At 38.0% G+C, this 23,958-nt stretch overlaps 1 protein-coding gene across 1 annotated transcript in view; it reads right to left on the minus strand.

Annotated features, from left to right (window-relative positions):
- Window positions 1-14,557: 14,557 nt before the first annotated feature.
- Window positions 14,558-23,958, minus strand: part of LOC149250469 (cathepsin B-like protease 3) — a 124,575-nt gene continuing 115,174 nt past the window's right edge. The window contains exons 9-11 of the mRNA XM_089459104.1: window positions 15,351-15,464; window positions 15,203-15,238; window positions 14,558-14,928 (exon numbers count right to left, since the gene is read on the minus strand). Of these exons, the coding sequence (XP_089315230.1) occupies window positions 14,794-14,928; window positions 15,203-15,238; window positions 15,351-15,464 (285 nt within the window). The 3' untranslated portion in view covers window positions 14,558-14,793. The remainder of the gene's footprint in view (window positions 14,929-15,202; window positions 15,239-15,350; window positions 15,465-23,958) is intronic.

Genomic DNA, 23,958 nt, shown 5'->3' on the forward strand with positions numbered 1-23,958 from the left:
GGTGACCCGGATAAAATGGAAAACAATAAAGATCAAATGCAAAATGAAGAAAAACATGTCACGCATATCTTACATACTTCATCTGAGAGTTTTGAAGCAGAATGGTCTACGTCATCAGTGATACAGCCTGCAACAAAAAAAAAACGCAAGAGAAAGAGAATGAGAAAGCGATCTGATGCATCAGATGGTCATAAGCAGCTTGATTTTCAGATAGGGAAAAGTCCCACTTTATGCAGGATTGAACATGGCACATCCGAGAAACAGCCGACAGATTTTCTTGAAAGTAAGCAAATGCTCAGTATGCACTATATTGAATGCATCTGATGCCATGGGGCATCTTTGTATTGTATTTCTAACCTTATGCCTTGTTATTTTAGTATGTAGATTTGTGTTTTTCATGTTATTAGACTAGTTAATAAATAAAGAGCTATATCTTTCTTGTGCTTAACGTTCTATGATGATTTTTGGATGGAAGCTACTCATGTTATGTTTTGTGTTGCGTGGATGCAGATTCTGGATTCTCACATTCCTATGGTGCAGCAACGTGTCCACAAGTAGAGCCAGATGTTGACCAATATGTGTCAACGACCCATAGCAGTACACCCCCCTTTTTTGCAAAAGGGATAGCACTTGATCAACGTGTCCATGTCGTTCGACTATCATCATCAGCCTGATCATGTTATATTGTAAACCCTTTCTGCATGTGTAAATTATAAATAATCTCAACAGATTCGTGTCGTGTATGTAATTGCCTAAGTAAACCTAATTTTTTTATGACGATCTACATTACGAAAAGTTTTTTTGTCTCACCGATCCATGATCGACAAAGTTTTCCTTCAGCGTTACCCCAAAGCCGGAATGGATTTTGTCACCAGAATGTTAGGGGAGTCCTAGTGTGCTAGATTGAGTCTATGTAAAAGTGATTTGGGAATAATCCTAACTATTTGGTTAGGTTATTTTATTATAAATTGCTTGATCTACTAAATTATATTTGTCGCAGAAATTGGTAATCTGTGAGGGTTTTGGTCAAATGGGTTTTCCCCCTTGAGATGTAAAAAATGTAAAAAAATCATGATGTAAAATGTCTTGAGGGTTAGAAAAATAATTTATCCCCTCATAGGTCTTAGGTCCTAAGTAAATTTAAATTTTCTAGAGGTAAAATTCGTGGGTCCTTTAAAAAATTAAATCTTAACTAGTCCAGGGACTAAGGTTAGTTGATTATTTTGATCAATTTTATGTCTTAGGTCCCTGGGGTTAGGTCAAAGTCAAAGTCACAGTTTTGAGGAAATAAATGCAAAATTTTAATTTTTGAATATATTAAAATGCATTTAATTGAAAAATTCGAAATTTCCTCAATATTTAAAATTTTGACGGATGAAATTAAAAGAAATTTTGATCCTCATCAATGGTCGAGATCACTTTAACAAGGATCACTCGAACTAGCCGTTGAGAAATTTATCTTTAAATAAGGGGTCAGTTGTCAGTTGAAATCATTCGATTTTTGAGTCGTGTGTTAAAGTGAAAGCTCTCTTGTAATCGTTTTTCATATGCAATAAAGAAAGACTTTGGAGTTAATTTCTGCTGGTGTTACTCTTCGTGGAAATGTTGTCAGATGTTTTATTTTCATGCATAGATTTACTTTCAACCATTGATGATAGCTTTATGAAGAGTGATTTAAGCATAGGTATCTTGTTTGGTCAATGGGATTTGAATGGTAGTTTAAATTCTGAATATAATGGCAGGGATCTCCATTAGATCTGAATTTTATTGTCATTTTCTCTCCCTATGTTAATGGTTGAATTAAGTTGTACAGAAAATTCTTGATTTTGAGATCATTGGGTGTTCGGGGAAGTTTTCAATTGGACCAGCCAACTCCCGAATAACATTTTCTGAAGAGCCCAGCTGGTTTTAATCCCAAGGTTATCATTAGAACTTCTGTTGTGGATGCATAAAGTTTTTTTTTTTTTTTTTTGAAGCACCTCACCTTAAATTTAAAATTTAAAATATGTGTGTGTGTGTGTGTGTGTGTGTGTGTGTGTGTGGCATAATGATAGATCTGGTTGCTTAAAGCCTTTAGCCTATGAATACTGTAATTATTTAGCTAATTTTTGGAGTTTTTAGTTTCATCCTTGCATATATTGTTTTTGGGTTTTTTGTTTTTTGCCATTGCAGGTTGCAGGTCGGAAGAGAAGATCTTGTTTGAAGCCAGATCTAGGCCCTAGAAGGTAAGATCTGGCCTCAGAATCAGCACTTGCAAAGGTATTTATTTCAGATCTGGAAAATTTTTTGTGGGGTTTTCATCAAGCGAATCTGAAGTTGAGCGAGCTAAAAATTTTATTAAAATTTTTGGAAAATATTTAGAGGTTCTGAGCAGGAAAACTTCGATTTTGTGTTCATCTTCGAAGTCTTTCAGGTAGATTATTTTCAAAATCGTTTTAGGATTTTTTTTGCTGCCTAGTTGTGGGGTTCACTGTGCATTTCGATTTATTTTTTTTTAAAGGCCCCAGCCCTGCTTTCTCTTCGAATCCGAGTTGCTGGCCACCTCTTCAAACCTGCAAAAGGAGAATAGAGACCCCCCATCAAACCATCTCCCTGCTCCGTCCTATCCTCACGCAATTTCATCTGCGCATCCCTCCTACGCTGCTGCGGCCGGCATCCTCACACAGTCCCATCATCTCCGCCCTCAGACTTTCACCCTTGTTGTCCATGGTTCAAATGCTTCTCCTCAACGTTGCCATCTCCACCTCTTTCCTCGTTGCCTTGGACCTATATAAACCCCCATCCCCTCATCCGCGTAGCCTCCAGATCCGTCTATCCTCTCCTCGCCCGTAGCCATCCAAACTCTACCCATCGATTCACCTTCCCAATGCTGCTCCATTTCCTTTCATCACTGCTTAACTCCAGCACCCCTCGTCCATCCCTTCGTGCTCCCGCTGTAACTGTGTCCCTCCACTGCCATTTCTCGCTCCCTAACCTACAAGCAAACTATCAAACGTAGCTCCTTCATCGTCGCCTTTCTGCCTGCGTCAAACCCTCTCCCCTCCATGCAGCTTTCTTTCTCTACCTGTCGTTTCTCCCTTAGCTCTATCGAACCCTCTTATTGTCCGCCTGCCCTTCTGTGGCTCCCTCCTCGTTGGTTCAATTCACCATCCCAAACCTGCGTGAGACCCTTCCTATCTGTTGTCGATTTCTCCACGTGCGCTGTCGTATTTGTTCTCCAACCTGCACATACGTACAATAGCAAACTGATGATCGATTTCATTTTTATTAGCTTGTTTGCCTATGGTGTTTAGTTTAGGTTTAGTTGTATTTTATTTTTCTTTTATTTTCTAGTTCATTTAGTTTAGGGTCTTGATAGATTTAGCATTTCAATTTTCATTTTTAGTTTGTTAAGTTAGGTTTATAATTTTAAGTTGTGTAATTTCCAATTTTGTTTTAATTAAAAATATGAACATTTTAAAAAGTAGTAAAAAAAAAATCGATTTTGGGTTTCTTTTCGGTTTATTTGATTTGTATATAGTTAGGTTAGCTTAGGTCATTTAATGAAAAAGTCTTAAAAAAAAAATTAAAAAAATCTAAATTTCTAAAATTAAAAATCCTGAAGATTAAAAAATTAAAAACACTTTATAAAAATCTTTAAAAACATTAAAAAATCTTTAAAAATCTTAAAAACATTTTAAAAAAATCTCTAAAATATTCTAACCATTCTAAAAAAAATTAACTTTGTAATTAAGGATTTACAATTAAGGGGTTTTTCACTTAAACGTTAAAAAAATTTTATGTGGCCTATGGCCCATTAAAATTTCAATTTTTGACTTGTTGATTAATTCCTTTGTGTCTCTGATGTTAAACGCTAAAAATTAAATTCTCATAAATCATATTGATTGTTCTAGATCTTGTCATTAACAGTAATCATTTTTAAAATCTGGAATCTTTTGTATATGATAGTGCTAGGCATTTAGATGGATTATCGTCACTTTTCATCATATATTGAAAATTGTTCTGGATAGCTTGGTTAATTCAAATATCGAAAGCACTGGTCTAAAAAATTTTCTATCTTGTGGTCGTGTCTTGTTTACCTTGGCATTTAATCTATCAATCCATCAAGTTATCCATCATTAAAATCTCCTAGGCTCTGTTTTTCACAGGGTATCCTCATCTATTCGCCTAGGGACTACTCCCCTTGACTTGCCTAGGAGAGAGTCTAAACGGAGAGATCGGGGATCAGGGTGACAGCGCCCGGTCTGAGCATTGTTGCGGTGCCTAGACACTCTGTGCGACAAGAAGGCCTATAGGCCATTCTGCGTTCCACCAATCCTTGAGAGGCTGGTTAACACCACTATATAATCTACAAGGTTGGTCGAGAAAGCAGTTGTGTTCACTGCACTTTAGGGCTTGTACATCTTCTTCAAGAACCAAAATGGCTCTAGGCGAGCTTCAAGTCTCGTTGCCATGGAATGAATGATTATGGCTTCTAATTCCTTTTAAATCCACGAGAATGTCTCCATTCCACCATTAGTAATTGCCGCTGAAGCGAGTTATTAGAATGGAATATTGAAGGTCTGCGGGCTAAGGCACTTTCAGTAATAGCCTAGAAGAGGGACATAAAGATAACTGATTAGAAATACAGGGAAATCAGATTTTGGAAAGTTGAGTGAAGGCCACTCCAAATAGCAGCACAAGTGAGAGGATCGAAGTTTAATAACCTGCATGGGAGAATTATAAAGGTATGTGTTGTTTCCTTGAGACAGTTCCTGGCTAGGGAAATATGCTGAGGCACAAAACTCTGTTTTTATAAATGATTGGATACAGATTGTATGTAATCTTGGAGCTGTGGGATAGTAGGTTTTAGATAGATTAATCAAGAGGCTGCCTATAAACCAAAACAGCTGCTTATGTATCTAACGGAATGGGTTGCAGAATAGGACATATATATTGAAAGATCTTTAATGTCAAAAAATGCTCCAATCTCTCAATGAAGCAGACGCACTGAAATAATATTTCAGCAATCAAACATTTTCATAGACAATAACTACATGAAATACTTGGCATACAAGCTCACTAAGAAAAGGTATGATAGAAACAAATTGAATCCAATCATAAATCTCTTTACTTATTAAGATGTTGCAGTTGATATAAGGAAAAATTGATACTCAACTTTAGCTTTTCAAAGGGTACTTCATATAACACTGGATATTTTATGGATACAAAGATTGATTTATAAGAAATAAATTCACACAGAGCAATAGTACAGACTGCAAATAGCTGAAAGAAGAATCTATTATGATTGATCAATTTCAAAGATATTGACCACGGACTTTTACAAAAATAATACAATCAAGGTTTTTCTCCAAAATTCCGACCTTTCTTCTGAGTTTCTTTCTATTATTTATACAAAGTTGTTACAATAGAAGTTTGTTGCAGATGCAACATTTTAGGATCTACTTTATAAAATAAGAAAGCAGTTTAAACAACTTGAACTAATAATCTGCCAGCTATCTCGATTTAATTGCATTTTGTTGAGGAGATCTTGAAAACTTCATGGAGCAAACTTGGCCAGCCTGTCCCAATTTGCCCTGATTGGATGATGAAATGTCGATAACTTCTTGTAGGCAACGTCTAGCTCAGCATATTTCTGGTAACTGGGAGTGATTGGAAAAAAGAGTTTTTAGTTGAAAGAAGTAAAAATCTTCAATCAACTTATCTACTACAGTTTGTCCTTTCAGAGCTCTTGCGACGTGTGCAAATTTATTAAGTTTGTTCCTTTCCCTAAGCAGCATCTCTCTATAAGATCCAAAGATATTAAATTTTGATTTACATCACAACAAGAGGGAAGACCCAATTCCATCAAAGTATTAACTTTATTGGTAAATGCATCTACATCATTTTTCTTTACCATTCTGCATTTATTGTAGGCTTGTTGAAATAAATTTCTTTTGGTCAAGACTCTGTTAGCCTGCATTACCAGTGAAGTCCTGTCTTGAACTCCTAAAGCATGTCATTGCTCCTAGCTTTTGAAATTTAAAAACTTCACAATCTTATTAGCTTTTTGAAGTTTATTCCCGGTTCATTTTGGGAATGCTAGATAACTTCTTCTATATTATCTAACTCATCCCCTATCACTCTAAAAGAATTCCACATCCTTGAAATTTCAGTAACAATTTTTTGCCCATAGAATTTGCTTGATTCAGTCAAGGCTCCTATGCCTACCAATTGATTCTGCAACTATTGTTTTTCCTGTTGCAGTCTGGATTTTAGATCTTGATCAGTATTTATGGTAGGATTCCTATCAGTTACTTGCTCCTTTAGATTATTAATTTCTTCATTTTTTATTGAAATTATCTTTCTAATATTTTCTATTTCTACATCTTTTAGACTTGAAGCAAACACCGTTTCAACCAATTTCTTAGATGGGTCAACAAGTGTTGATGGTGCTGAAGAAATTGATGGACAAATATGTCCATTTCTTTCTTTTGATCAAATTTCAATCTGTTTCTCATAGTTTTCCACCTTTTTATTCAACTCAATGATTATAGACAATGACTTCTCTTTCATTCTATACTGCCTCCAGCTCAGGTGTTTGCACATGCTCTATATTAGGCATTTTCAATTTCCTTCTCGATACCTAAATATCTGTCTCGTGACTTGATTCGGGCTTGTAACGAGGTTGTATCTTTTGGGACTGCCCCCAACTTAATGAACAATTGCTCCAATTCATCTATCTTCATCTGCTTTGTTCTAGTAGCAATTTTTTCTTGTTTCAACTAATTAGTGACCTTTGACACCATATTCTCTAATTTAGATGCATTCCGTGCAGTATTTGTAAGGGTTATAAAGATTATTTCACCAGTTTGCCTATGTAGGTCCATCTGATCCACCAAATATATTTTCAAATTTCTTCATATCTATTGTGAACTTTGTTGCTCTATAGTCTTTTGCTGTTCTGATTACTGGAGCTTTTGGCTCCGACACAACTATATTTCACTGTCCCTTTTCATAGTCCAAGGAAAATAATAACCTGGTCTAATATGAGCCCGAGCCCCGCCTCCACAGTTCTGAGTATGAATCCTATGTAATTTTAATGTTTTTATTCTGTATTTCCTTAAATTGTGAATATATGTTATCCTGCCTTGATGAAGCTGAAGGTGACATTTGTGAATGATGTTCTTGAATTGTAGATGTTGTTGGTAAAAGCTACCTATTGAAAGCAAGCTTGCTTTATGTCGCTTCCTCTGTTCTTTGTACTGACACTTATGTTTCTCCCTCCCCTTCTATCCTTTGTCTTTTCCCAGACAATTGATCATCTTCCTCTATTTTAGAAATAGTTTGGAGGCTTTGAGTAAAAGTTCTCTTTAGACTCTTTTCCTTTGATTGAGGTGTTTCTAAAACTAGTGGCTGGGATGATGGTTCATCCTCTGAAAGCTGCTCCATACTTTGGGTTTCTTCTATTACCCAAGTGTCCCTATTGGCTAACTTTTCAATATCTTGTTTGGCCACATGAACATAAGGTGCAGAACCTTGTTTAGTCCTTCTATCTGATATAATTCTGTAGGGATCATAAGGCCAAACTTCTCCTTGAGTAAAATTCATCTGTTTGATTAATTCCTCCACCTACTGGAGAGAAGCTCTAGTATTAACCAGGAATGGACCTACTTCATTTTTCAATTTAAACATAACCCGATGCTTCTTGGAAATAAAATTCAGACAAACTGAACTTAAACTCTATCTAATGTATTCTAAAGCAAAAATCCTCATGGTCAGAAAAACTAGGAGATGATAAGGTGGAAGTTCACAACCATTGACTCTGATTTTTGTAAAATTCTCAAATAAATTCTCATCTCCAACCTTAGTATCTGGACTGAGTTGAAGAATCTTCTTTATTTCAAGAAAAGCTATAGAAGGAGACTCCTCAAACATCACAAAATAGACAATGGGCATGAATTTGTTGACATAAGCTATAAATCATGAATTTCAAGGCTGTTTTTTGATAATATGAATCCAATAGATAACATCATTTAGACTTCCTCATCTTGAAGCTTTAAATGCAGACTAGAAAATTTCTCAGCTTGAACATATAGGAATAAATGAACCAAATGGAATCGATACCTGAAATACTTGGTTAGACTATATTGGGACAATTGAAAATTAATGGCATCTGCAAAATATTGGTTGAAGTGAAATCCAATGAAGGATTTCTTTACAAGGGAGATTGATGTTAGGAATCCTAGGATAGTTTCATCAATAGACTGGTCATGATCATACCCTACTAAACAACACACCATAAAGATTACTTGTTTGGACCATTCAGGAAAGATGCTAGGAGGACATGGGGGCACAGTTTCAGGTAAAGGGGCATTCAATGGTAAGTATGATTCAAGTAGAGTAGCATTATCCTTTGGGGTTAATTCAGAGTAATTGAGACTAAGAGTGTCTTCATTGAAGGGTTGGGTTCGACTAGGCATAACCACCCTAAGCATCTCTTGAATAGATTGGGAGCTTATAATGAAAAGAATAATGCCACTTTTAAAAACCAGTGCATGTTTGCTTGGGATATAGTTATTGGCACAACAAGTCACAAATTCAAGAAAAGGGTAAGTCTAAGGAATGGTGATAGGGCCCATTACCACAAAATCTAGCAGGCCTTAGAGAGGGGCACCCTATAACGCTGTCACTAGACCAAGAGACAACAATAAGGTAGTAGCCAATTGTCACCACAACTACTACCCTTTCTCTTTATGGACTTTCACCAATGGGAGGAGTCCCAGTATAAGGTCACTTATAAAGGGTATTCTAAGTATAAAGGTAAAAGATGACCAACATGCTTCTAAGGGAAACACACAGCTTAAGTGCAAGGCTCCAATCAATGAGTGAAGGCAATTTGCTTTCCTTAGAGATGCCAAATTTGTGGAACACAAGACCTAGGGCTTGATTAATAGGTTGAGAGTTGGGATAGCAAAAGGTCAAGGTGTAGAGAAGGGTTTCCCACAATGTATTTCAGCAAGGTTAAGGCACATAAAACCCTCAATAAAACCCCAAGTTGAAGCTAAACCAAAACTAGGGTTTTGCCCTAGGGCAAGGAGAATTATGGATGAAATTGGAATGAATGCCTACCAAAGGAGGATGATTTTATGGAAACCATTTCTCCCTTGATATTTAGACTTTCCAAGAGCCAAAATATCCCTTCCTAGCCAATTCACACTAGGCCCTAGGTGGCCACTTGGCCTTGAGGCAGAATTAAGTAAGAGAGAGAAAAGAGAACATTTTATGGACAGATTTTGATTTGATCGCCAACAAAGGAAGGCCAGTGCTTAGTACTAGGGTTCATGGAGTCTATGGATTCTTAAATTTCGCTAAAACTTGCAAAGGAGTAACGATATTTTGATGCCCTAGCATCAAAACCCTAACTATTACCTTTGTGAGGGATTGAAAGTCACTTGGGAGAGCTAATGTAATATCACCAACGGGATTGCCATTCACATATCACACTGAGTAATGCATGCAATAATATGACCTAGCTTCCAATAAATTGATATTCAATGAAATTAGGGCACAAAATTTAACCTAGATCACCGATTTATTCCATACATTAGACATGAAATAAAAATTTACAATAAAAGAGCACTTACAAGATAATATGCACGAACAATCCAAGTCAACTTCTCCAAAGACAAGACAATAGCTCCCAAGACAAGATTTGCTCCATAGATCACATCTCTCCAATAGGAAAAGAGGCCGAAATTCTCAAGAAGAGAGGTCGAGTTCACAAGTGATGATGATGAAAAGTGATATATCCTCTCCTCTATTTATATGAGGAGGAATAGTTCCTAATTAGCCTAAAATCCCCTAGGAAAACAAGTAAAATCACAATGACGCATTGGATTACAAGCCAACCCATTAGCTTAGACAAAGATCAAATGATTAGCCCACACGTGTGAGTCGTAAGGCCTAAAAAGGTTGACGCCATTCATGCGTAGAGCTCCATGTGGCATGCGTTTAGGCTCCAAGGTGCCATGAGTGATGTAGAAGCCTAAAATCATGATGAGAGGGTTGGCCCTCAAATCTTTATCAAAATCCCTCTGTGGACCCCAAAACCTAGTTTGGGGCACTAAAGGTGGTTTCCTGGGTCTCCAACTACTCAAAATGCCCATCTTTGCTTCAACGTTGAGGGTTTTCCAAGTTCTACTAGCCCTCCCATGTCTCAGAAGGTGAGACCATCCTCATCTAGGCTCTAGATCATCTACCATCTCTCAGAGAGTGCTAAGGCTAGCCTAGGGGTATGCTAGCCTAGGTGCATCATCCTAAAGAATCATCAAATGTAGTACAAAGTGGCATAACGTTTTGGGTGCAGAAGGTGTCCAGGGGTAGGTGTGATATGTTACTACTAGGAGACCCAAGGCTCTCAACACTTCACTTGTCGGTGTCAATATACTTCTCTATGGACTGGGTACCTGTGGGTAAGGTGCCCAAGTTATGGGTTGTGGAACCACCTGAAAATCACAACATAAAGTCTAGTGAAAGCAACCAGTCATCAAGGACAATAATATTTTTTACATCTAAGTGAACCAAGCTTGAATGTAAAGGGTTGTTTAATACTTCAAAGTTCAAATAAGGCTTACCTTCCAAAATCAGGGCCTTGAACTCGCAACGGTGTTTCCTCCCTAGGTAGGATTGGCTAAAGGACAACGCTATTAGGTGTTTCCCACTCCTAAGGGGAAGTAACAAATAACAATTCCTCAGTCCACCCTTCAATTGATCGGTGTTATTGAATAATGATGGTGTGGAGGGGAGAAAACTTCGTGGCCAAATGCCATGTTCAAAGGGACCAACATGATGGGGATCCCAATCCTGAGTGTATAGATGTGAGAAGAGAGCAACCGTGGATGCATGAACTACCAACTCAGCCTTCGTTTTTCCACCCCTCTTGTGCGCCTTTTACCTTTTCTTGATTTTTATTTGTGTTACTACTTGTAGCTCGAAGGGTTAGAGCTTGCTTTATATGATGTGTAGCAATTGTAGCAATTGTATCACCCCTTAATGACGAGGCAACTCATTTCCCATCGGGGTTGGGACATGCAAGGGTTCCTTTTTATGATGTAATGGAGCAACATGTGCTCAAGAACGAGGTGATGCCCATAATGAGTGAGGTAGAGCTCATGCTAGGCTTTTACCCATGTGCTAATGTGTGTGTCCAGACTCCCAACCATATTTTTCATTTTAATATTCCTTTATTTTATTTGGTGGCCATAATTGATTCGTAAATTGTCGCGGATATTCCACCGGACAGTTTGTCACAACAAATCTACTAAAATTATATTTAGAATATGAAATTTTACACTATTACAGTTTTATTAGATTTTTGGATATGTAGATCTATTGTTAATAATGCATGCATGTGAATGAAAATTATGCAGACAATTGAGAACGACAAAATAAAAAGCTCACACACACATATGACACAATATATGCTCTGGGAAACCCTTTCGAGAGAAAACCCAGCTGAAAGGTGAGGCTAATCTGCTCTCTTTCTCTGTCTGGAAATATGGCTACGAGTACAAAGAAGTATGGCTTATGGCCTGTGGACTACTACAGTGCACAAATCCTCTTTGTGTGCTCTACCTCCTATCCCTCTTGGCTATAGCCTATTTTTGTTTAGCTATGGAACAAATGCACTCAAAAGAATGGAATCCATTTTCCTCCTAGTGGACCAGTTATAACATAACCCGATAGCCTACTAGTGGTTAAGTTTGACTACCTCAACTCTTAACCAAAGTTACAATATAGACTCTTCTAGAGTCTTTTACATCATAATCGTGTGGCTAGACCCTTTTCCATGAATAATGGGGGTTGACGCAACATCCTCCCGAATTATGGGTGTGAAAACAGGAAGGTCAACTTTTGAGTGGCATAACTTTCGCATACGGACTCCGATTGGCGTGCTTCTTGCGTTGTTGGAAAGATCTTTGTGTGTAGAATAACATGAAAAGTTGTTGTGCTAAAGCAGTTTCACCTCCAAAAAGCGTCGTTTGATGCCTCAAAATACTCCTAGAAGGTTTTAGACCTTGTTTTGCCAAACTAGGTCCTGCGGGTAAAAGCGGTTTCATGAGTTGATTCCTCCACTTTTTCAACTCTGAATGCATCAAGATGGATGAAAAACAATATAATGATCCAATATGGACCAATAATATGCTCTTTCCTTTTCTTTTAGCTGCATCAACCTTCCAGGGAAAAGTTTCGATCCCTACCCAAGTATGTGGATGTATGGGTGCCAAATCCCAAAGAGCCAATGGTCAGTTGAATTTGAAGAATGGAGGTGGAATATGGGCTTGTAATGTAAGATGGAAAGTGGTAAGTATGGAATATGGATAGATGGAACACACTATCTCAATCATGGTTTCCCAAGTAGTGTCCCTCCTATACCCATTGGGCCATTACGGGAGGTCCCACTAGACTAGGATCAAAGATTAACCCACCACTTAAGGTGAGGGAACAAGATCATGGTCAAAACCCCTCCTTCCAGATAACCCCAAAATCCATATCAAAAGCCCAAATACAAGCAAGCAAAAGCACCCAATTGCAACATGAATAAAGTACCTTTTGATCGAAAGCCCACCTTTGTCCATGTGCTCTTGCCAGATGGGTGAGAAGGTATATGATTGATGTAGGTGACAGAGGTAAAATGGCACGCCATAATCTAGTGGTGGTTGTCAGGGGCTGCATGGTTGGCCGACTGGATGTGAGAAAAATTTCCTCCTATGGGGTCACCCATTTTGGTGGGTAACAGGGCCAAATACGACTCCCAGACCAAAGAGATATCCCATTGGTCTGTGAATCATTGGTATGCCCATTCCCTTAATTCATATAAGTCAAACTTGTAATGAGTATATTGGACATCCCCTTCCCAGTCAGTTAGGGGTAATTCCTCTAGCTTTACTGGTCGGGAACCCTATGCAAGTTGTGGGCTAGGTTTCTTAGTCTTCATTTTAAAGGGGAAAAAGAAAAGATTAAAAGTTACCTAATAGAAATGTTGGCATAGAGTATTGTTAAGCTTTGCAATGTCCACTAGTACGAGGGTACTGACAAATCTTGTTGCTTTCTTGTCCTCGAATAGATACAAGTGAAACTAACTAGCATTTTTTCTATTTTTATGGCTAAACCAACCTCTCATGGACACGTGTCAACTTTCCACTAGATGAAGACCTGTTGAAAAATACATTCCCACTTATTTTTCAAATTTGTGCTAACGTGGGTTACACGTAAGCATGATAGCTGGCTGCCATCTGGATGCTCAGTCAGCTGATGTCAGTTCCACCTGTAGCGCTTGACCCCACCAATCCTATATCACATTCCACTGGCTTAATACCACAAACCATTTCAGGGGGGTCGGTAGAGTTTTGAAAAAAGGGTGGGGGGGTGCGAATAGCTTCATTGTTCACCACGTGTCATCCGTGGTTTTCTGCCATGACATCATTTCAGACCACGGCCCAACCCCCAGTTAAGTTTCAAGCATGCTGGGGGATCCCAAAATGAACACGAACTGTCAATCTCCGATAGCTTATGATCCGCCAATCTAAGCTGCTGGATATTTACCGAAGCTGTAAAACGGGTAGATTATTCAAATTTTGAAATGTATTTGATAAAAAGTCAAATTTCCACCTGTACTAGCTGAAATTTGAAACCGTAGCAAACTGTAAACTTGAAAAATCTCTGTGCTACAACATGATGGAAAAAGGATTAGGCTAATCTAGTGATAATTACTAGCTAATCGTTAGTTCATACTAAATACACCCACCCCTGTTCTTTTTCTCAAGGAAGCCTACATTTTGTCTATAGAATGTATGTTTCACCCAAAATTTAAACAGTGAAGATGCCAGAAATTGATTATCTAATTCATTTATTAGAGAGAAACACTAAAAGGAAACTTTGATGCAATAAGTAAAAGCAAGTATACAATCGAGTGATAAATTTCTTTAAAATATCTAGAGCCTATCACAAGGCCTATTCTGGCAGTCACTAGAGGCATAGAATTTACTGTTGGATTAAGCTCTCAGATAACAACACATAACTGGTTACTGAACTGATCAATAAATGCTCAATAATAAATGACAAAAGAATTTTCATTGGAAGTGATCAACAACTACTAACTGAGAAGTTGAGAAGCTGTTTTTCAAATATCTTAACCAAGGTGAAAGCAACCTGATTTCACATACCAAGAAATCCTTATATTAAACTGATTTGGGGCAATGTGAAGATGAAATGAATGACCTCCTCTATGCAACCAACAAGTACATTTCAACTAAAACCAACTTATTTTGCAAAGAAAACCCCCACTTGAAGATATAAACAATAGATCATTGAGGATTTATTATAACTATGGAAAAACACCTGATTAAGGAAGGACAACAATATGGATGTTTATAAATAATGAAATAAAAAATAAATGACGATCTGTCACAAAGAATTATCCAGTGGATGTTAATACTTCCAGGCATAGAAAATTAGGAGAAAGTGAAACATAAGAGCAATTTAAAGTAGAAACATCTAGAACACCCCACAAATATGCTGTAAAAATAACTTAAGCACAAGCAGAATACCCTAGTATAGGTGAAATTATAGGGATTGTGCAAACCAAAATCAAAGACAACCATAGAAACCGAGGTTTGACAACAATAAGCAAGCAGTGTTGATTTCTGAATATGAATAAGGACAATAAGCCAGCTGTGTAAGCATAGCTAAATGCTTGTTACAAGTATCTCATATCAATAAATATCCTTAGTGTAGGATAATGTGAAAAAATCACCAAGACTGATGACTTGCACCAATTTGATCTGTTGGGTCCTGAATCAAATTTTTAGCAGTTGGCATCCCTGCGACTGGATCCCTTTCAATCCCACATTCATTAACGCCCCTTGCAATCTTGAAAAAACCTCCCTGTCAAGACTCATGAATGAATTCTATTTGTTAAGCCACAGTCCTAGAAATGTCATAAGGAGTTTACAACATAACTGTTGGCACTAACTAATATGGTCAGTTGCTACAACACCTAAGAATGAAGCACATATATATACATATATCCAGCGAATGAGAGAGACAGAACTTTATTTGATCCTTTTGATTGCCTTCAGTTAGAATACCTGTATGTTAATGCTTTTTATTTAGGAAAATCTGAATGCTTTAAAAACTATGACAACCATGAAGAACTTACCTCACCCCAAGCATTATTCCAAGAATTTGCTATCAGCTGCAAAATTCAAAGTTCACATAAGACTATACACAGAAATTTAGCCATCATAGAAATCCTATTAACAATAAACGGCTACAAGTTCCAATTGATATAGAAATGGCTTGCGTACCCAATAATCAATTCCATCATCTGTCGTGCCCCACCCAATCAGCTTGACAGCATGTCCTCCTAAATAACGACCCTGGACATGCTTGTACACACCAGTTTCATAATGGGCAAAGTCCTGAGGACGTTGCCAGTCCACTAGTTTGTAAGTTTTCGAGCATACTACATTTTTTAAAAGATATATGGACAAAACAATACATCCTAGAAAGGTGAGAGAAACATATCAACAATTACTAGCAAAAAAAGGATTGTTAAGCGAAATCATCTGTATAGCACTGCAAAAGTATTCACTTGACACTTAAATATTTTGTTGCGATAGGAAACAAGTAATATGATCGATGCAGCATTATTGAATGTGCTTGAGATAACATGATATGACGTATATTTATTGTCAAACACAGACCACCCAACTATATTACAAAGACAACACCACAGCCATTAAAAACTTGCTGAAATAATGAATATTCATATTAAAGTGCCATAGCATGCGAGGACAACAACCCAAGGATTTGCACTCCAATGTATACTTAAACAAAGAACACATTTAACCATAACATAAAAGCCATGCAACAAGAGACATGCAAAATGTCTGCAAGAAAATAAAGTTTGGCACAAAATAGCAATGTCTATAGCAAAGGTCCTCAGTCAATAGAAACGAGATTTGTGCTCTAAGACTAAATTTACCACCCAAAAATGTATACAACTAATGATAGAAATCCTATGGCTAGAAATCATCTAAAATAGATACTTTAGCTGAAGACTTATTTTACTGAATCCTTCTCCCATCCTCCCTAAATACACCTGGATGTTAAAAGCAAATTGTCATGGACATTCCACTCAAACAGTTCAGCAAAATAGCTCTTATAAATTTCTGCAAAATATCTCTATTATGTAGTGTTTATTTATTATTACGACTTAAGATTTTACTGAAATAAAGTTTAAACTAAGAATGCAATAAAAGGAGCCAAACAATAAACACCATACCATCCACACAATAAACACAAGATATACCCTAGGAACCCAATATGGGAAAACCCAGCTAGAAGGTGAGGACTATGCCTTGTTCTTTCATTCTCATGTATGCAATCCAAAAGCAAAGAAAGATGAACTCACTATGGAGTTTCCATAGACTTTGTCAATGTTATGGGAACCAGACTGGTGATTGAACCAGTCAACCCCAAAAATGTGAACTGGACTGGAACCGGAAAAAACCAGACCAAAAAATCAGTCAACTAAAAAGTACATAAAATATTTAAATTTTCGAAAAGAACAGATATCTATTCATTTGCATCCATATGAATCCAAACCATTTTTACACAAATATGCAAAGTTTCTCATTTATATAGCAAAAATGCATATATCCAAAATAGCACTTAGTGCAATACATCGTTGAACCAAAATACATCAGCAAACAGCCTCTGAAGGGACATTCCACTCAAACAGTTCAGCAAAATAGCTCTTATAAATTTCTGCAAAATATCTCTATTATGTAGTGTTTATTTATTATTACGACTTAAGATTTTACTGAAATAAAGTTTAAACTAAGAATGCAATAAAAGGAGCCAAACAATAAACACCATACCATCCACACAATAAACACAAGATATACCCTAGGAACCCAAAATGGGAAAACCCAGCTAGAAGGTGAGGACTATGCCTTGTTCTTTCATTCTCATGTATGCAACTCAAAAGCAAAGAAAGATGAACTCACTATGGAGTTTCCATAGACTTTGTCAATGTTATGGGAACCAGACTGGTGATTGAACCAGTCAACCCCAAAAATGTGAACTGGACTGGAACCGGAAAAAACCAGACCAAAAAATCAGTCAACTAAAAAGTACATAAAATATTTAAATTTTCGAAAAGAACAGATATCTATTCATTTGCATCCATATGAATCCAAACCATTTTTACACAAATATGCAAAGTTTCTCATTTATATAGCAAAAATGCATATAACCAAAATAGCACTTACTGCAATACATCGTTGAACCAAAATACATCAGCAAACAGCCTCTGAATGGCCTCTAGAGTCCAAAAATAAGCATTTTACTAATGACTAGTAACTACTATTAGGTAGAATCATTAGAATCATCATCCTCCTCATCCTTAGAATGAGTAGACTCTACAATGGGATTGTGGCTTGATTCCCATGGCCTTGAAGATAGTGAAACCTATCGCTGTTGAAATGGGTCCAAGTCAATGTTGTGAAAAGTGCGAGCGGGATTAAATCGGCGCCGGGAATGAAGCGGAAAAAATCGGAAAAAGCGGGAAAAAAGCGGAAAAAAGCGGGAAAAAAGCGTTTGGTACAAAAATATTCATTTTTTTTCATTTTTTTTCAATTTTTTTAATATCTAAACCATCTACAACATAAAATAAATACATTGACACATAAATATGATAAAAAAACTAATATATAAGATGTTTAATATCATTTCTAGCGCTAAAATCACACATCACATTGAATCATGTCCTGAATAGTAAGTCCTGAGTCCCAACTCAGCCTCAAAATATCAACAAAAAATATGATAATGTATCTCATCATGTCATAATGTCATATACAATAAAATGAGGTCTAATCCTATTGATTTCCTTTGCCCCTCTTGCGAGAAAATGCCACAGCTTTCCCTTTCCCTCTAGATGTAGGATGTTGGTGCCTGTGCTGGTGGAGATGGTAGTGGAGTCTGATGTGCTCTAGAAGCTGAAGAACTAGAAGTAGGAGCTATAGGAGGTAGACCACGTCCTCTACTGGTGGCAGGGGTAGCCCGAGCAGGTGGTGTCACCTGGAAACATTACAATCTCCCAATCCTGAAATCCTGAAAAACTGATAAGTCTGCTGGATTTTAAATGAAATCTAAAATTCTACTTTCTCCATATGAAATCCAATGAGGCTGGAACCACTCTCAAACATCCTGAGTCATTTCATGGTAATGTTAAAAATTTAAGTAAAAGGATGAAAATGAAAATTAAGGAGAATGTCACTTTTACTTTTCTCTACATGGAATAAACTTTTCTCTGCATAAAAGTGCGTGAACTTTTCTCTACATGAAGGAAACTTTGTTGCACTATAATTTATCATTTGTGTGATTTGCCATCAAGGACAACACTTGTCTCATAATGCCAACAATCTCCCCCTTTGGACTTGTCATACTGAGAATTGTCATCTGATATCTCTTCCGTAGATTCATCTAGATATATATAAGTGAGTTGATCTTCTATGAGTTGTTTGCCATCAAGTACAACACATGCATCATAATGCCAACATTTTTCATCAATGATTCTCCATAGAGGAAGTTATTTATGTCTTTTATCCCCATCTCTTGTCTTTATTGCCTCTTTGGCTTGATCCATGGCCTCACAAACAAAACCCATGGTAGGTTTATCACCATCCACCATCTGCAACACTCTCACAAGGGGCTAATCGAATAACACTATCCCTTTTGCTTTTTTCCAAAAAAAAAAAAATCAAATATTTTGTCAACTACCTATTTCCCTTCAGCCCTTTTGCTCCACTAAAATGCATTCCATTCATCACAAGTTGGCTTTTTGCTAAACAAGGGCTTGCAACAAAAGACAGTTTGTTGAAAATCATGTAGTGATTGATTGAACAATCTCTCTAACCCAATTGTTTTTCCTCATAAGGTTCAAAACCCATGCGTGGTTCTAGATGTACTTGGTTTTAGATTTTTCTTCTTCCACACACATCTTCGCCCACTTAATTCTACAAATATCCTCAAGCATGAGGCCAAAAATGGGCTACATATGGAGTCCACTGTCCACCAAATGGTGGGTTCTTTTTCCAACAACCTTCTAGTTGCAACATAGCTAGAAGCATTGTCTATAATCACCTATACAACATTTTCTATCTGATAACTTACAAAATTCTGGGAGAGCGATTTGGAGCGGGAGCGAAGGCATGGAACCCGTCTGCAACATGCTACAGGAACTAAGGTTTTTCGCACCTCCAACTCTACACCGGTTTGGTTATGGCAATGTAGCCTATGGGCTTCCAACACTGCGAACAATGTGTCGCAGCTCCAGGGGTTTCCTTGGCTACAGGAATGGACAATGTCCTCAGATGGAGACGGAGCAAATGGCGGATCCAGATCTCAGGGTTCTGTCTCGTGGTCATGGTCACATTCTGCAAGTGATTAAGCTGGAGAAGCGTTGGGGGTTTTCTTGCAGGAGTGAGCTGGTAGCGGGAGGGAAGAAGGCGCAGAAGGTGGAACCTGATCTGCAGCAACAGCAACAGGGAGCGGTGGTAATAGCAAACGCTTCTATTTGGGTCTGCAGAGAACAATTTAGCATACCCTGCTCTCTCTCACGATAGATAACCTGCAATGTCTCTCTTGCTGGAGCTGTCTACAATGCAGCAGTGCCTAGATTCGCCACAAATACCACCGTAGTTCCCTTACTGCAAGCAAATCTGGCCACGTATCGATTAGATCTAGCGTCCTACGTATTATTAGGCACAATTTCAGAAGCAGCTCACAGTATATTAACATTTTTGCCCCTCTAACAAGCGGATCTGCACCTGTATGGGCTGGACCTGGTGATAGGCATACATCTGGACTTTTTTCCCAGAAGGGTTTCAAGATTTGGCGACGAGGAAACTCCACCGCTCTCCTCACAGGTTGAAGACAAGAAGGGGGTAGGGCACCCATATAAATCTAAAAGATTTGGTCATGACGACCCAGCAAGGCTGCATCAAGTAAAGGAAATAGAATCACACTGCCCAGATATATTAGATCTAGCACCCCATTTAGCAGATCTAGCACTGTCAAGGCCAGATTTACCCCCCACAGACCCGGATCTGATACAAATCTTCATTAAAAATTTGCAAGGAAGGACTGTCTGCACGTGAATCTGGAAGGGGAGGACGATAGAGGAACTAAAGTATGAAATCCAAGCTCATACAGGTATTGTGGCAAGTATTCAAAGCTTGCTATATGCAGGGAAAATTATGCAGGATAATTACACTATACAAGACTATGGAATTGTCACAGATTCAACCATCAATCTAAATTTGAGATTGAGAGGAGGATGTTCTGGATCTAGCTCAAAGGGCAAGGCTTCTTTCAAAGATGTTGTCAAAGGGAAGGGAGAAGCCAGCACCACCACCAGAACTACCTGGACCTTACATAGTGGAGCAAAAATCACAGATCCCAGCCTTGTCAGTCTCTCTGCCTGAGGTAAATGAGCTTTGTGCAGATTTCTATACTAAGGCTGTCATATGAAGATTCAATGGTTTCTGGCCCAAATCAGATGCATTACATCAATGGATCTATTCCACATGGACTACAAATTGTGATATCCATCTGTGCTCTAAAGGGTTTTTTATTGTCAAATTCGACACAGTGAAAGACAAGGAATATGCACTCAATGAGGGACCATGGTTCTGGGGCAATGTAGGACTTTTCATGGTCCCTTGGTTCCCAGGATTTGATACCAATACCATGGTGGTATCAAAAATACCTATTTGGGTCAGGTTACACAATCTCCCATTACATTTCTGGCATCCCAAAGTATTAGAAGGAATGGGGAATGCATTAGGCAAATATCTCAAGACAGATGCAGAAAGAGTATCAAAAGGCATTTTCACTTTCGCCAGAATATGTGTCGAGGTTGATCTTAGTCAAGGATTGCCTGACAGCATTAATCTGATCCATAACAATACATAGTGGAATCAGCCACTAGATTATGAAAATACGGCATTTCGATGCCGTGGCTGTCAACAAAGAGGTCACTTTCTCAGCACCTGTCCAGAATCTGGGGTTTCATTTGATTTGTTGCAGACCTGAAGAGAGGAATCAAATTTTTGGGCTTTCAGCCCTTACCTAGCCTAGATGGCTAGGGTTTTGGGTTCATATTGTCACCTCTTGGCTAGCTGTCTAGCAATCTTAGGTTTTCCTTCTGGGCCGCAGCTGCTTTAGGGCCAGATCTAGCCTTACAAGGCCTAGATCCACCATATTAAGCCTTCTAACCTTCAACGCTCAAGTTTTTGAAGGTGGCCGCTAAACCTAAAAAGGCTATTTCACTGCAAATCTGATTTTTTTTTAAGGGTTTATCATTTAAAAATTTGTAAGCAATCTTTTGTGGCCTTTTCATCATATTCTGGGCATAAATCTAATTTAGTTCTCTTGCAGGCTCACTGAAAATTTTGGAGGGCCGAGATCTGGTTTCAAAGGCCATTTTCTGGCAGCCGCAAGCTTGTCTTGCCATTTCTGGGGCAGCTGCAAAAGATTCAAGCATTGGAGACTTGGCCACAGGCCTAAGGGGCCAGGATTACTTTCTCCACTGCAGACCTGTGTGGCCCTTTTCTCGTTGCTTTTGACTAAAGACTAGTTTTGGGAGCTTTTCCAGGTTTAGATCCATCAATCATAGGGGTTTTGTCACTTGTTTGCAGGTCTGAATTTCATTGCTTGAGAAGATTTCATCGCTGGTTAGGGCCTGCAATAAGACTATTTCAGAATTGACATCTTGATTGCTATCCTAAGCAAGCTACAAGCCCTAAGAAGCTATTTTCATTTGCATAATCAGAGTTTTGGTATACAAATTTTGCAAGTGATTTCCACAATCAATGTGTTGTTTCCTCAATCAAATTTCTGATTCTGAATCATTGTTACAGGCTTGTGAGATAATTTTCTTGGGTTAAGGTCTAATTGCAGCCTTTGTTTGAGTAGTTGCTACGAATTTCGGGCAAGATTTCCTTGACTGTAGACCCTACTTGGTCTAATCGCTATAGCTGCAGGCCTAGAAGGCCTTCTTTTTCTTGGCTGCAAAACATTTGAGGGTTTGATCACTGCTGCACATTGGTATAGGGCTAACTTTCTTTTGATTTGCAGGTGTAGCATGCCTTTGAGGAAGGGTTTCATTGTCTGTTTGTGATCTAAGCACCAAAGGTGTTGCATTGGTATATTAGCCTTTGAAGGAAGGCCGCAGGGCTTTGAGCTCCAACCCTCTTCCATTTCTCACTTTTTGCAGACTGCTACATTACTTCATATCTGAAGCACATTTAATAACAGACCCTAATCATAATATTTAAACCTAATAATAAGCATAAAACACTCTTAAAATTCACATAATAGTTGCAAGTGTTTTGGGTGATCATTTCATGTTGTTTGAAGGCTGATATCTTTGTTGCAGAGGTCTGATCTCAAGATACAGTTGACTGATCTAACACAGCAGTGGTATCTTTTGAATGTGTCTAGCATCAGATTTCATATTTTCTTTTGTTCCTTGCATCCTTTGGTGGTTAACCTTGTTAAATGCTTGGCTGGGCTTGACTTGCATAATCTGATCTCACTTTCCAGTAGCTCTTTTGCATTTCATTTCAGTACTAATCCTCTGTGGTTGCAATTAAACAGAGTGCTAGCCCTTTGTATTGTCATGAGCAACCAGATCTAAAGCACACTATTACGGAGCCTAATCACAATTAAAATCATAATAGCAAGTCCAAAATACTCAAGAATTAATCACACATTGATTGCCAAAGGGCTTAAGTGCTTTTTGGATCGTGAGCTTTAGTGGACTGATAAGCTGCAGGGAGCTTATTTTTATTTGTACTGATCTCATTATCTTGCAAAGAGCATTCTACACAAGTGAACAAATTTATGACAGTACTTAATTTTTCTATCTTTCAGAAAATCTTGTAATCTGGAGCAAATTAAACATTTAACTGAAGCAGCCTAGCCATACTTCATAACCTAAATTGCTACCTAGTCTTGTTTCACTTGGATGCAAATTAGTTAATCTAAGTGGTAATCCTTTTTTCAGTTTTTCGTTGCAATCTCAATTGCCATCTAAATCTTGAGTTTTCACTGAATAATATTTCTATGCGCCTATTGTTTAAGGGTCATCTAAAGGCATTTGGGCAATGTTGCAAAATCTAATCTAGTTATCACTTGTTTCATTAAGATATGAAGTTAACTCATTGATAGCTAGTAATTTATGCTGCTGTTGGTTATTGTCATGTTGATTGCAAATTATTGAGCTTCATCGTCTCATTTGGCATTCTATGGGAAATTGGGGGCTTCTAAAATTGGTGTACTTGCAAATATCCTTGGTCATATTACTATCTAGTTTTAATTTCATTGTTTTACAGGACTCTTTGTCATTGGATTTCTCTCGCAGCAAAGACCTGGCATTCTTATCATCTATTGCATTTTGCTCCTCAAGCCAAGAAATTTCTTGCTGTCATCATCTTGCTGTAAGACTAAAGTCAGATCTTTGAAGCAGTTTTGAGCAATCTTAAGTGGATCTTTTGAGAGTGTCATGTCCCTTCTCAAAAACATTAGTCACAAGGTGCAGCTACACATTTTTGGCACAATTTTGACCTAGGAGGAGGACCCCACACTTAGACTTAGGAACTATGCGGCAAATTCGACTTTATTTAGCAGCTAGGGGAATGTGGGGACCACCCACATGGGGAATTCGAACTTGGCCATTCGATGTGCTTGGAGGGAAATCGAATAGGTGGATGGATGGGCCCACATGAGGCTAAGGAGGCCCGAGGTAATAAAAGGAGGATCAGCTCTAATTTTCGAGCATCTTCTACATTTGCAAACAAACATTCACTTGTACACTTTGTTGCTTAGCAAGTCTACTGGTTG

Source organism: Pinus tabuliformis, chromosome 7, assembly GCF_031772625.1.
Source record: "Pinus tabuliformis cultivar Carrire ecotype Pingquan chromosome 7, CPIR1, whole genome shotgun sequence".
Classification (NCBI taxonomy): Eukaryota; Viridiplantae; Streptophyta; class Pinopsida; order Pinales; family Pinaceae; genus Pinus; species Pinus tabuliformis.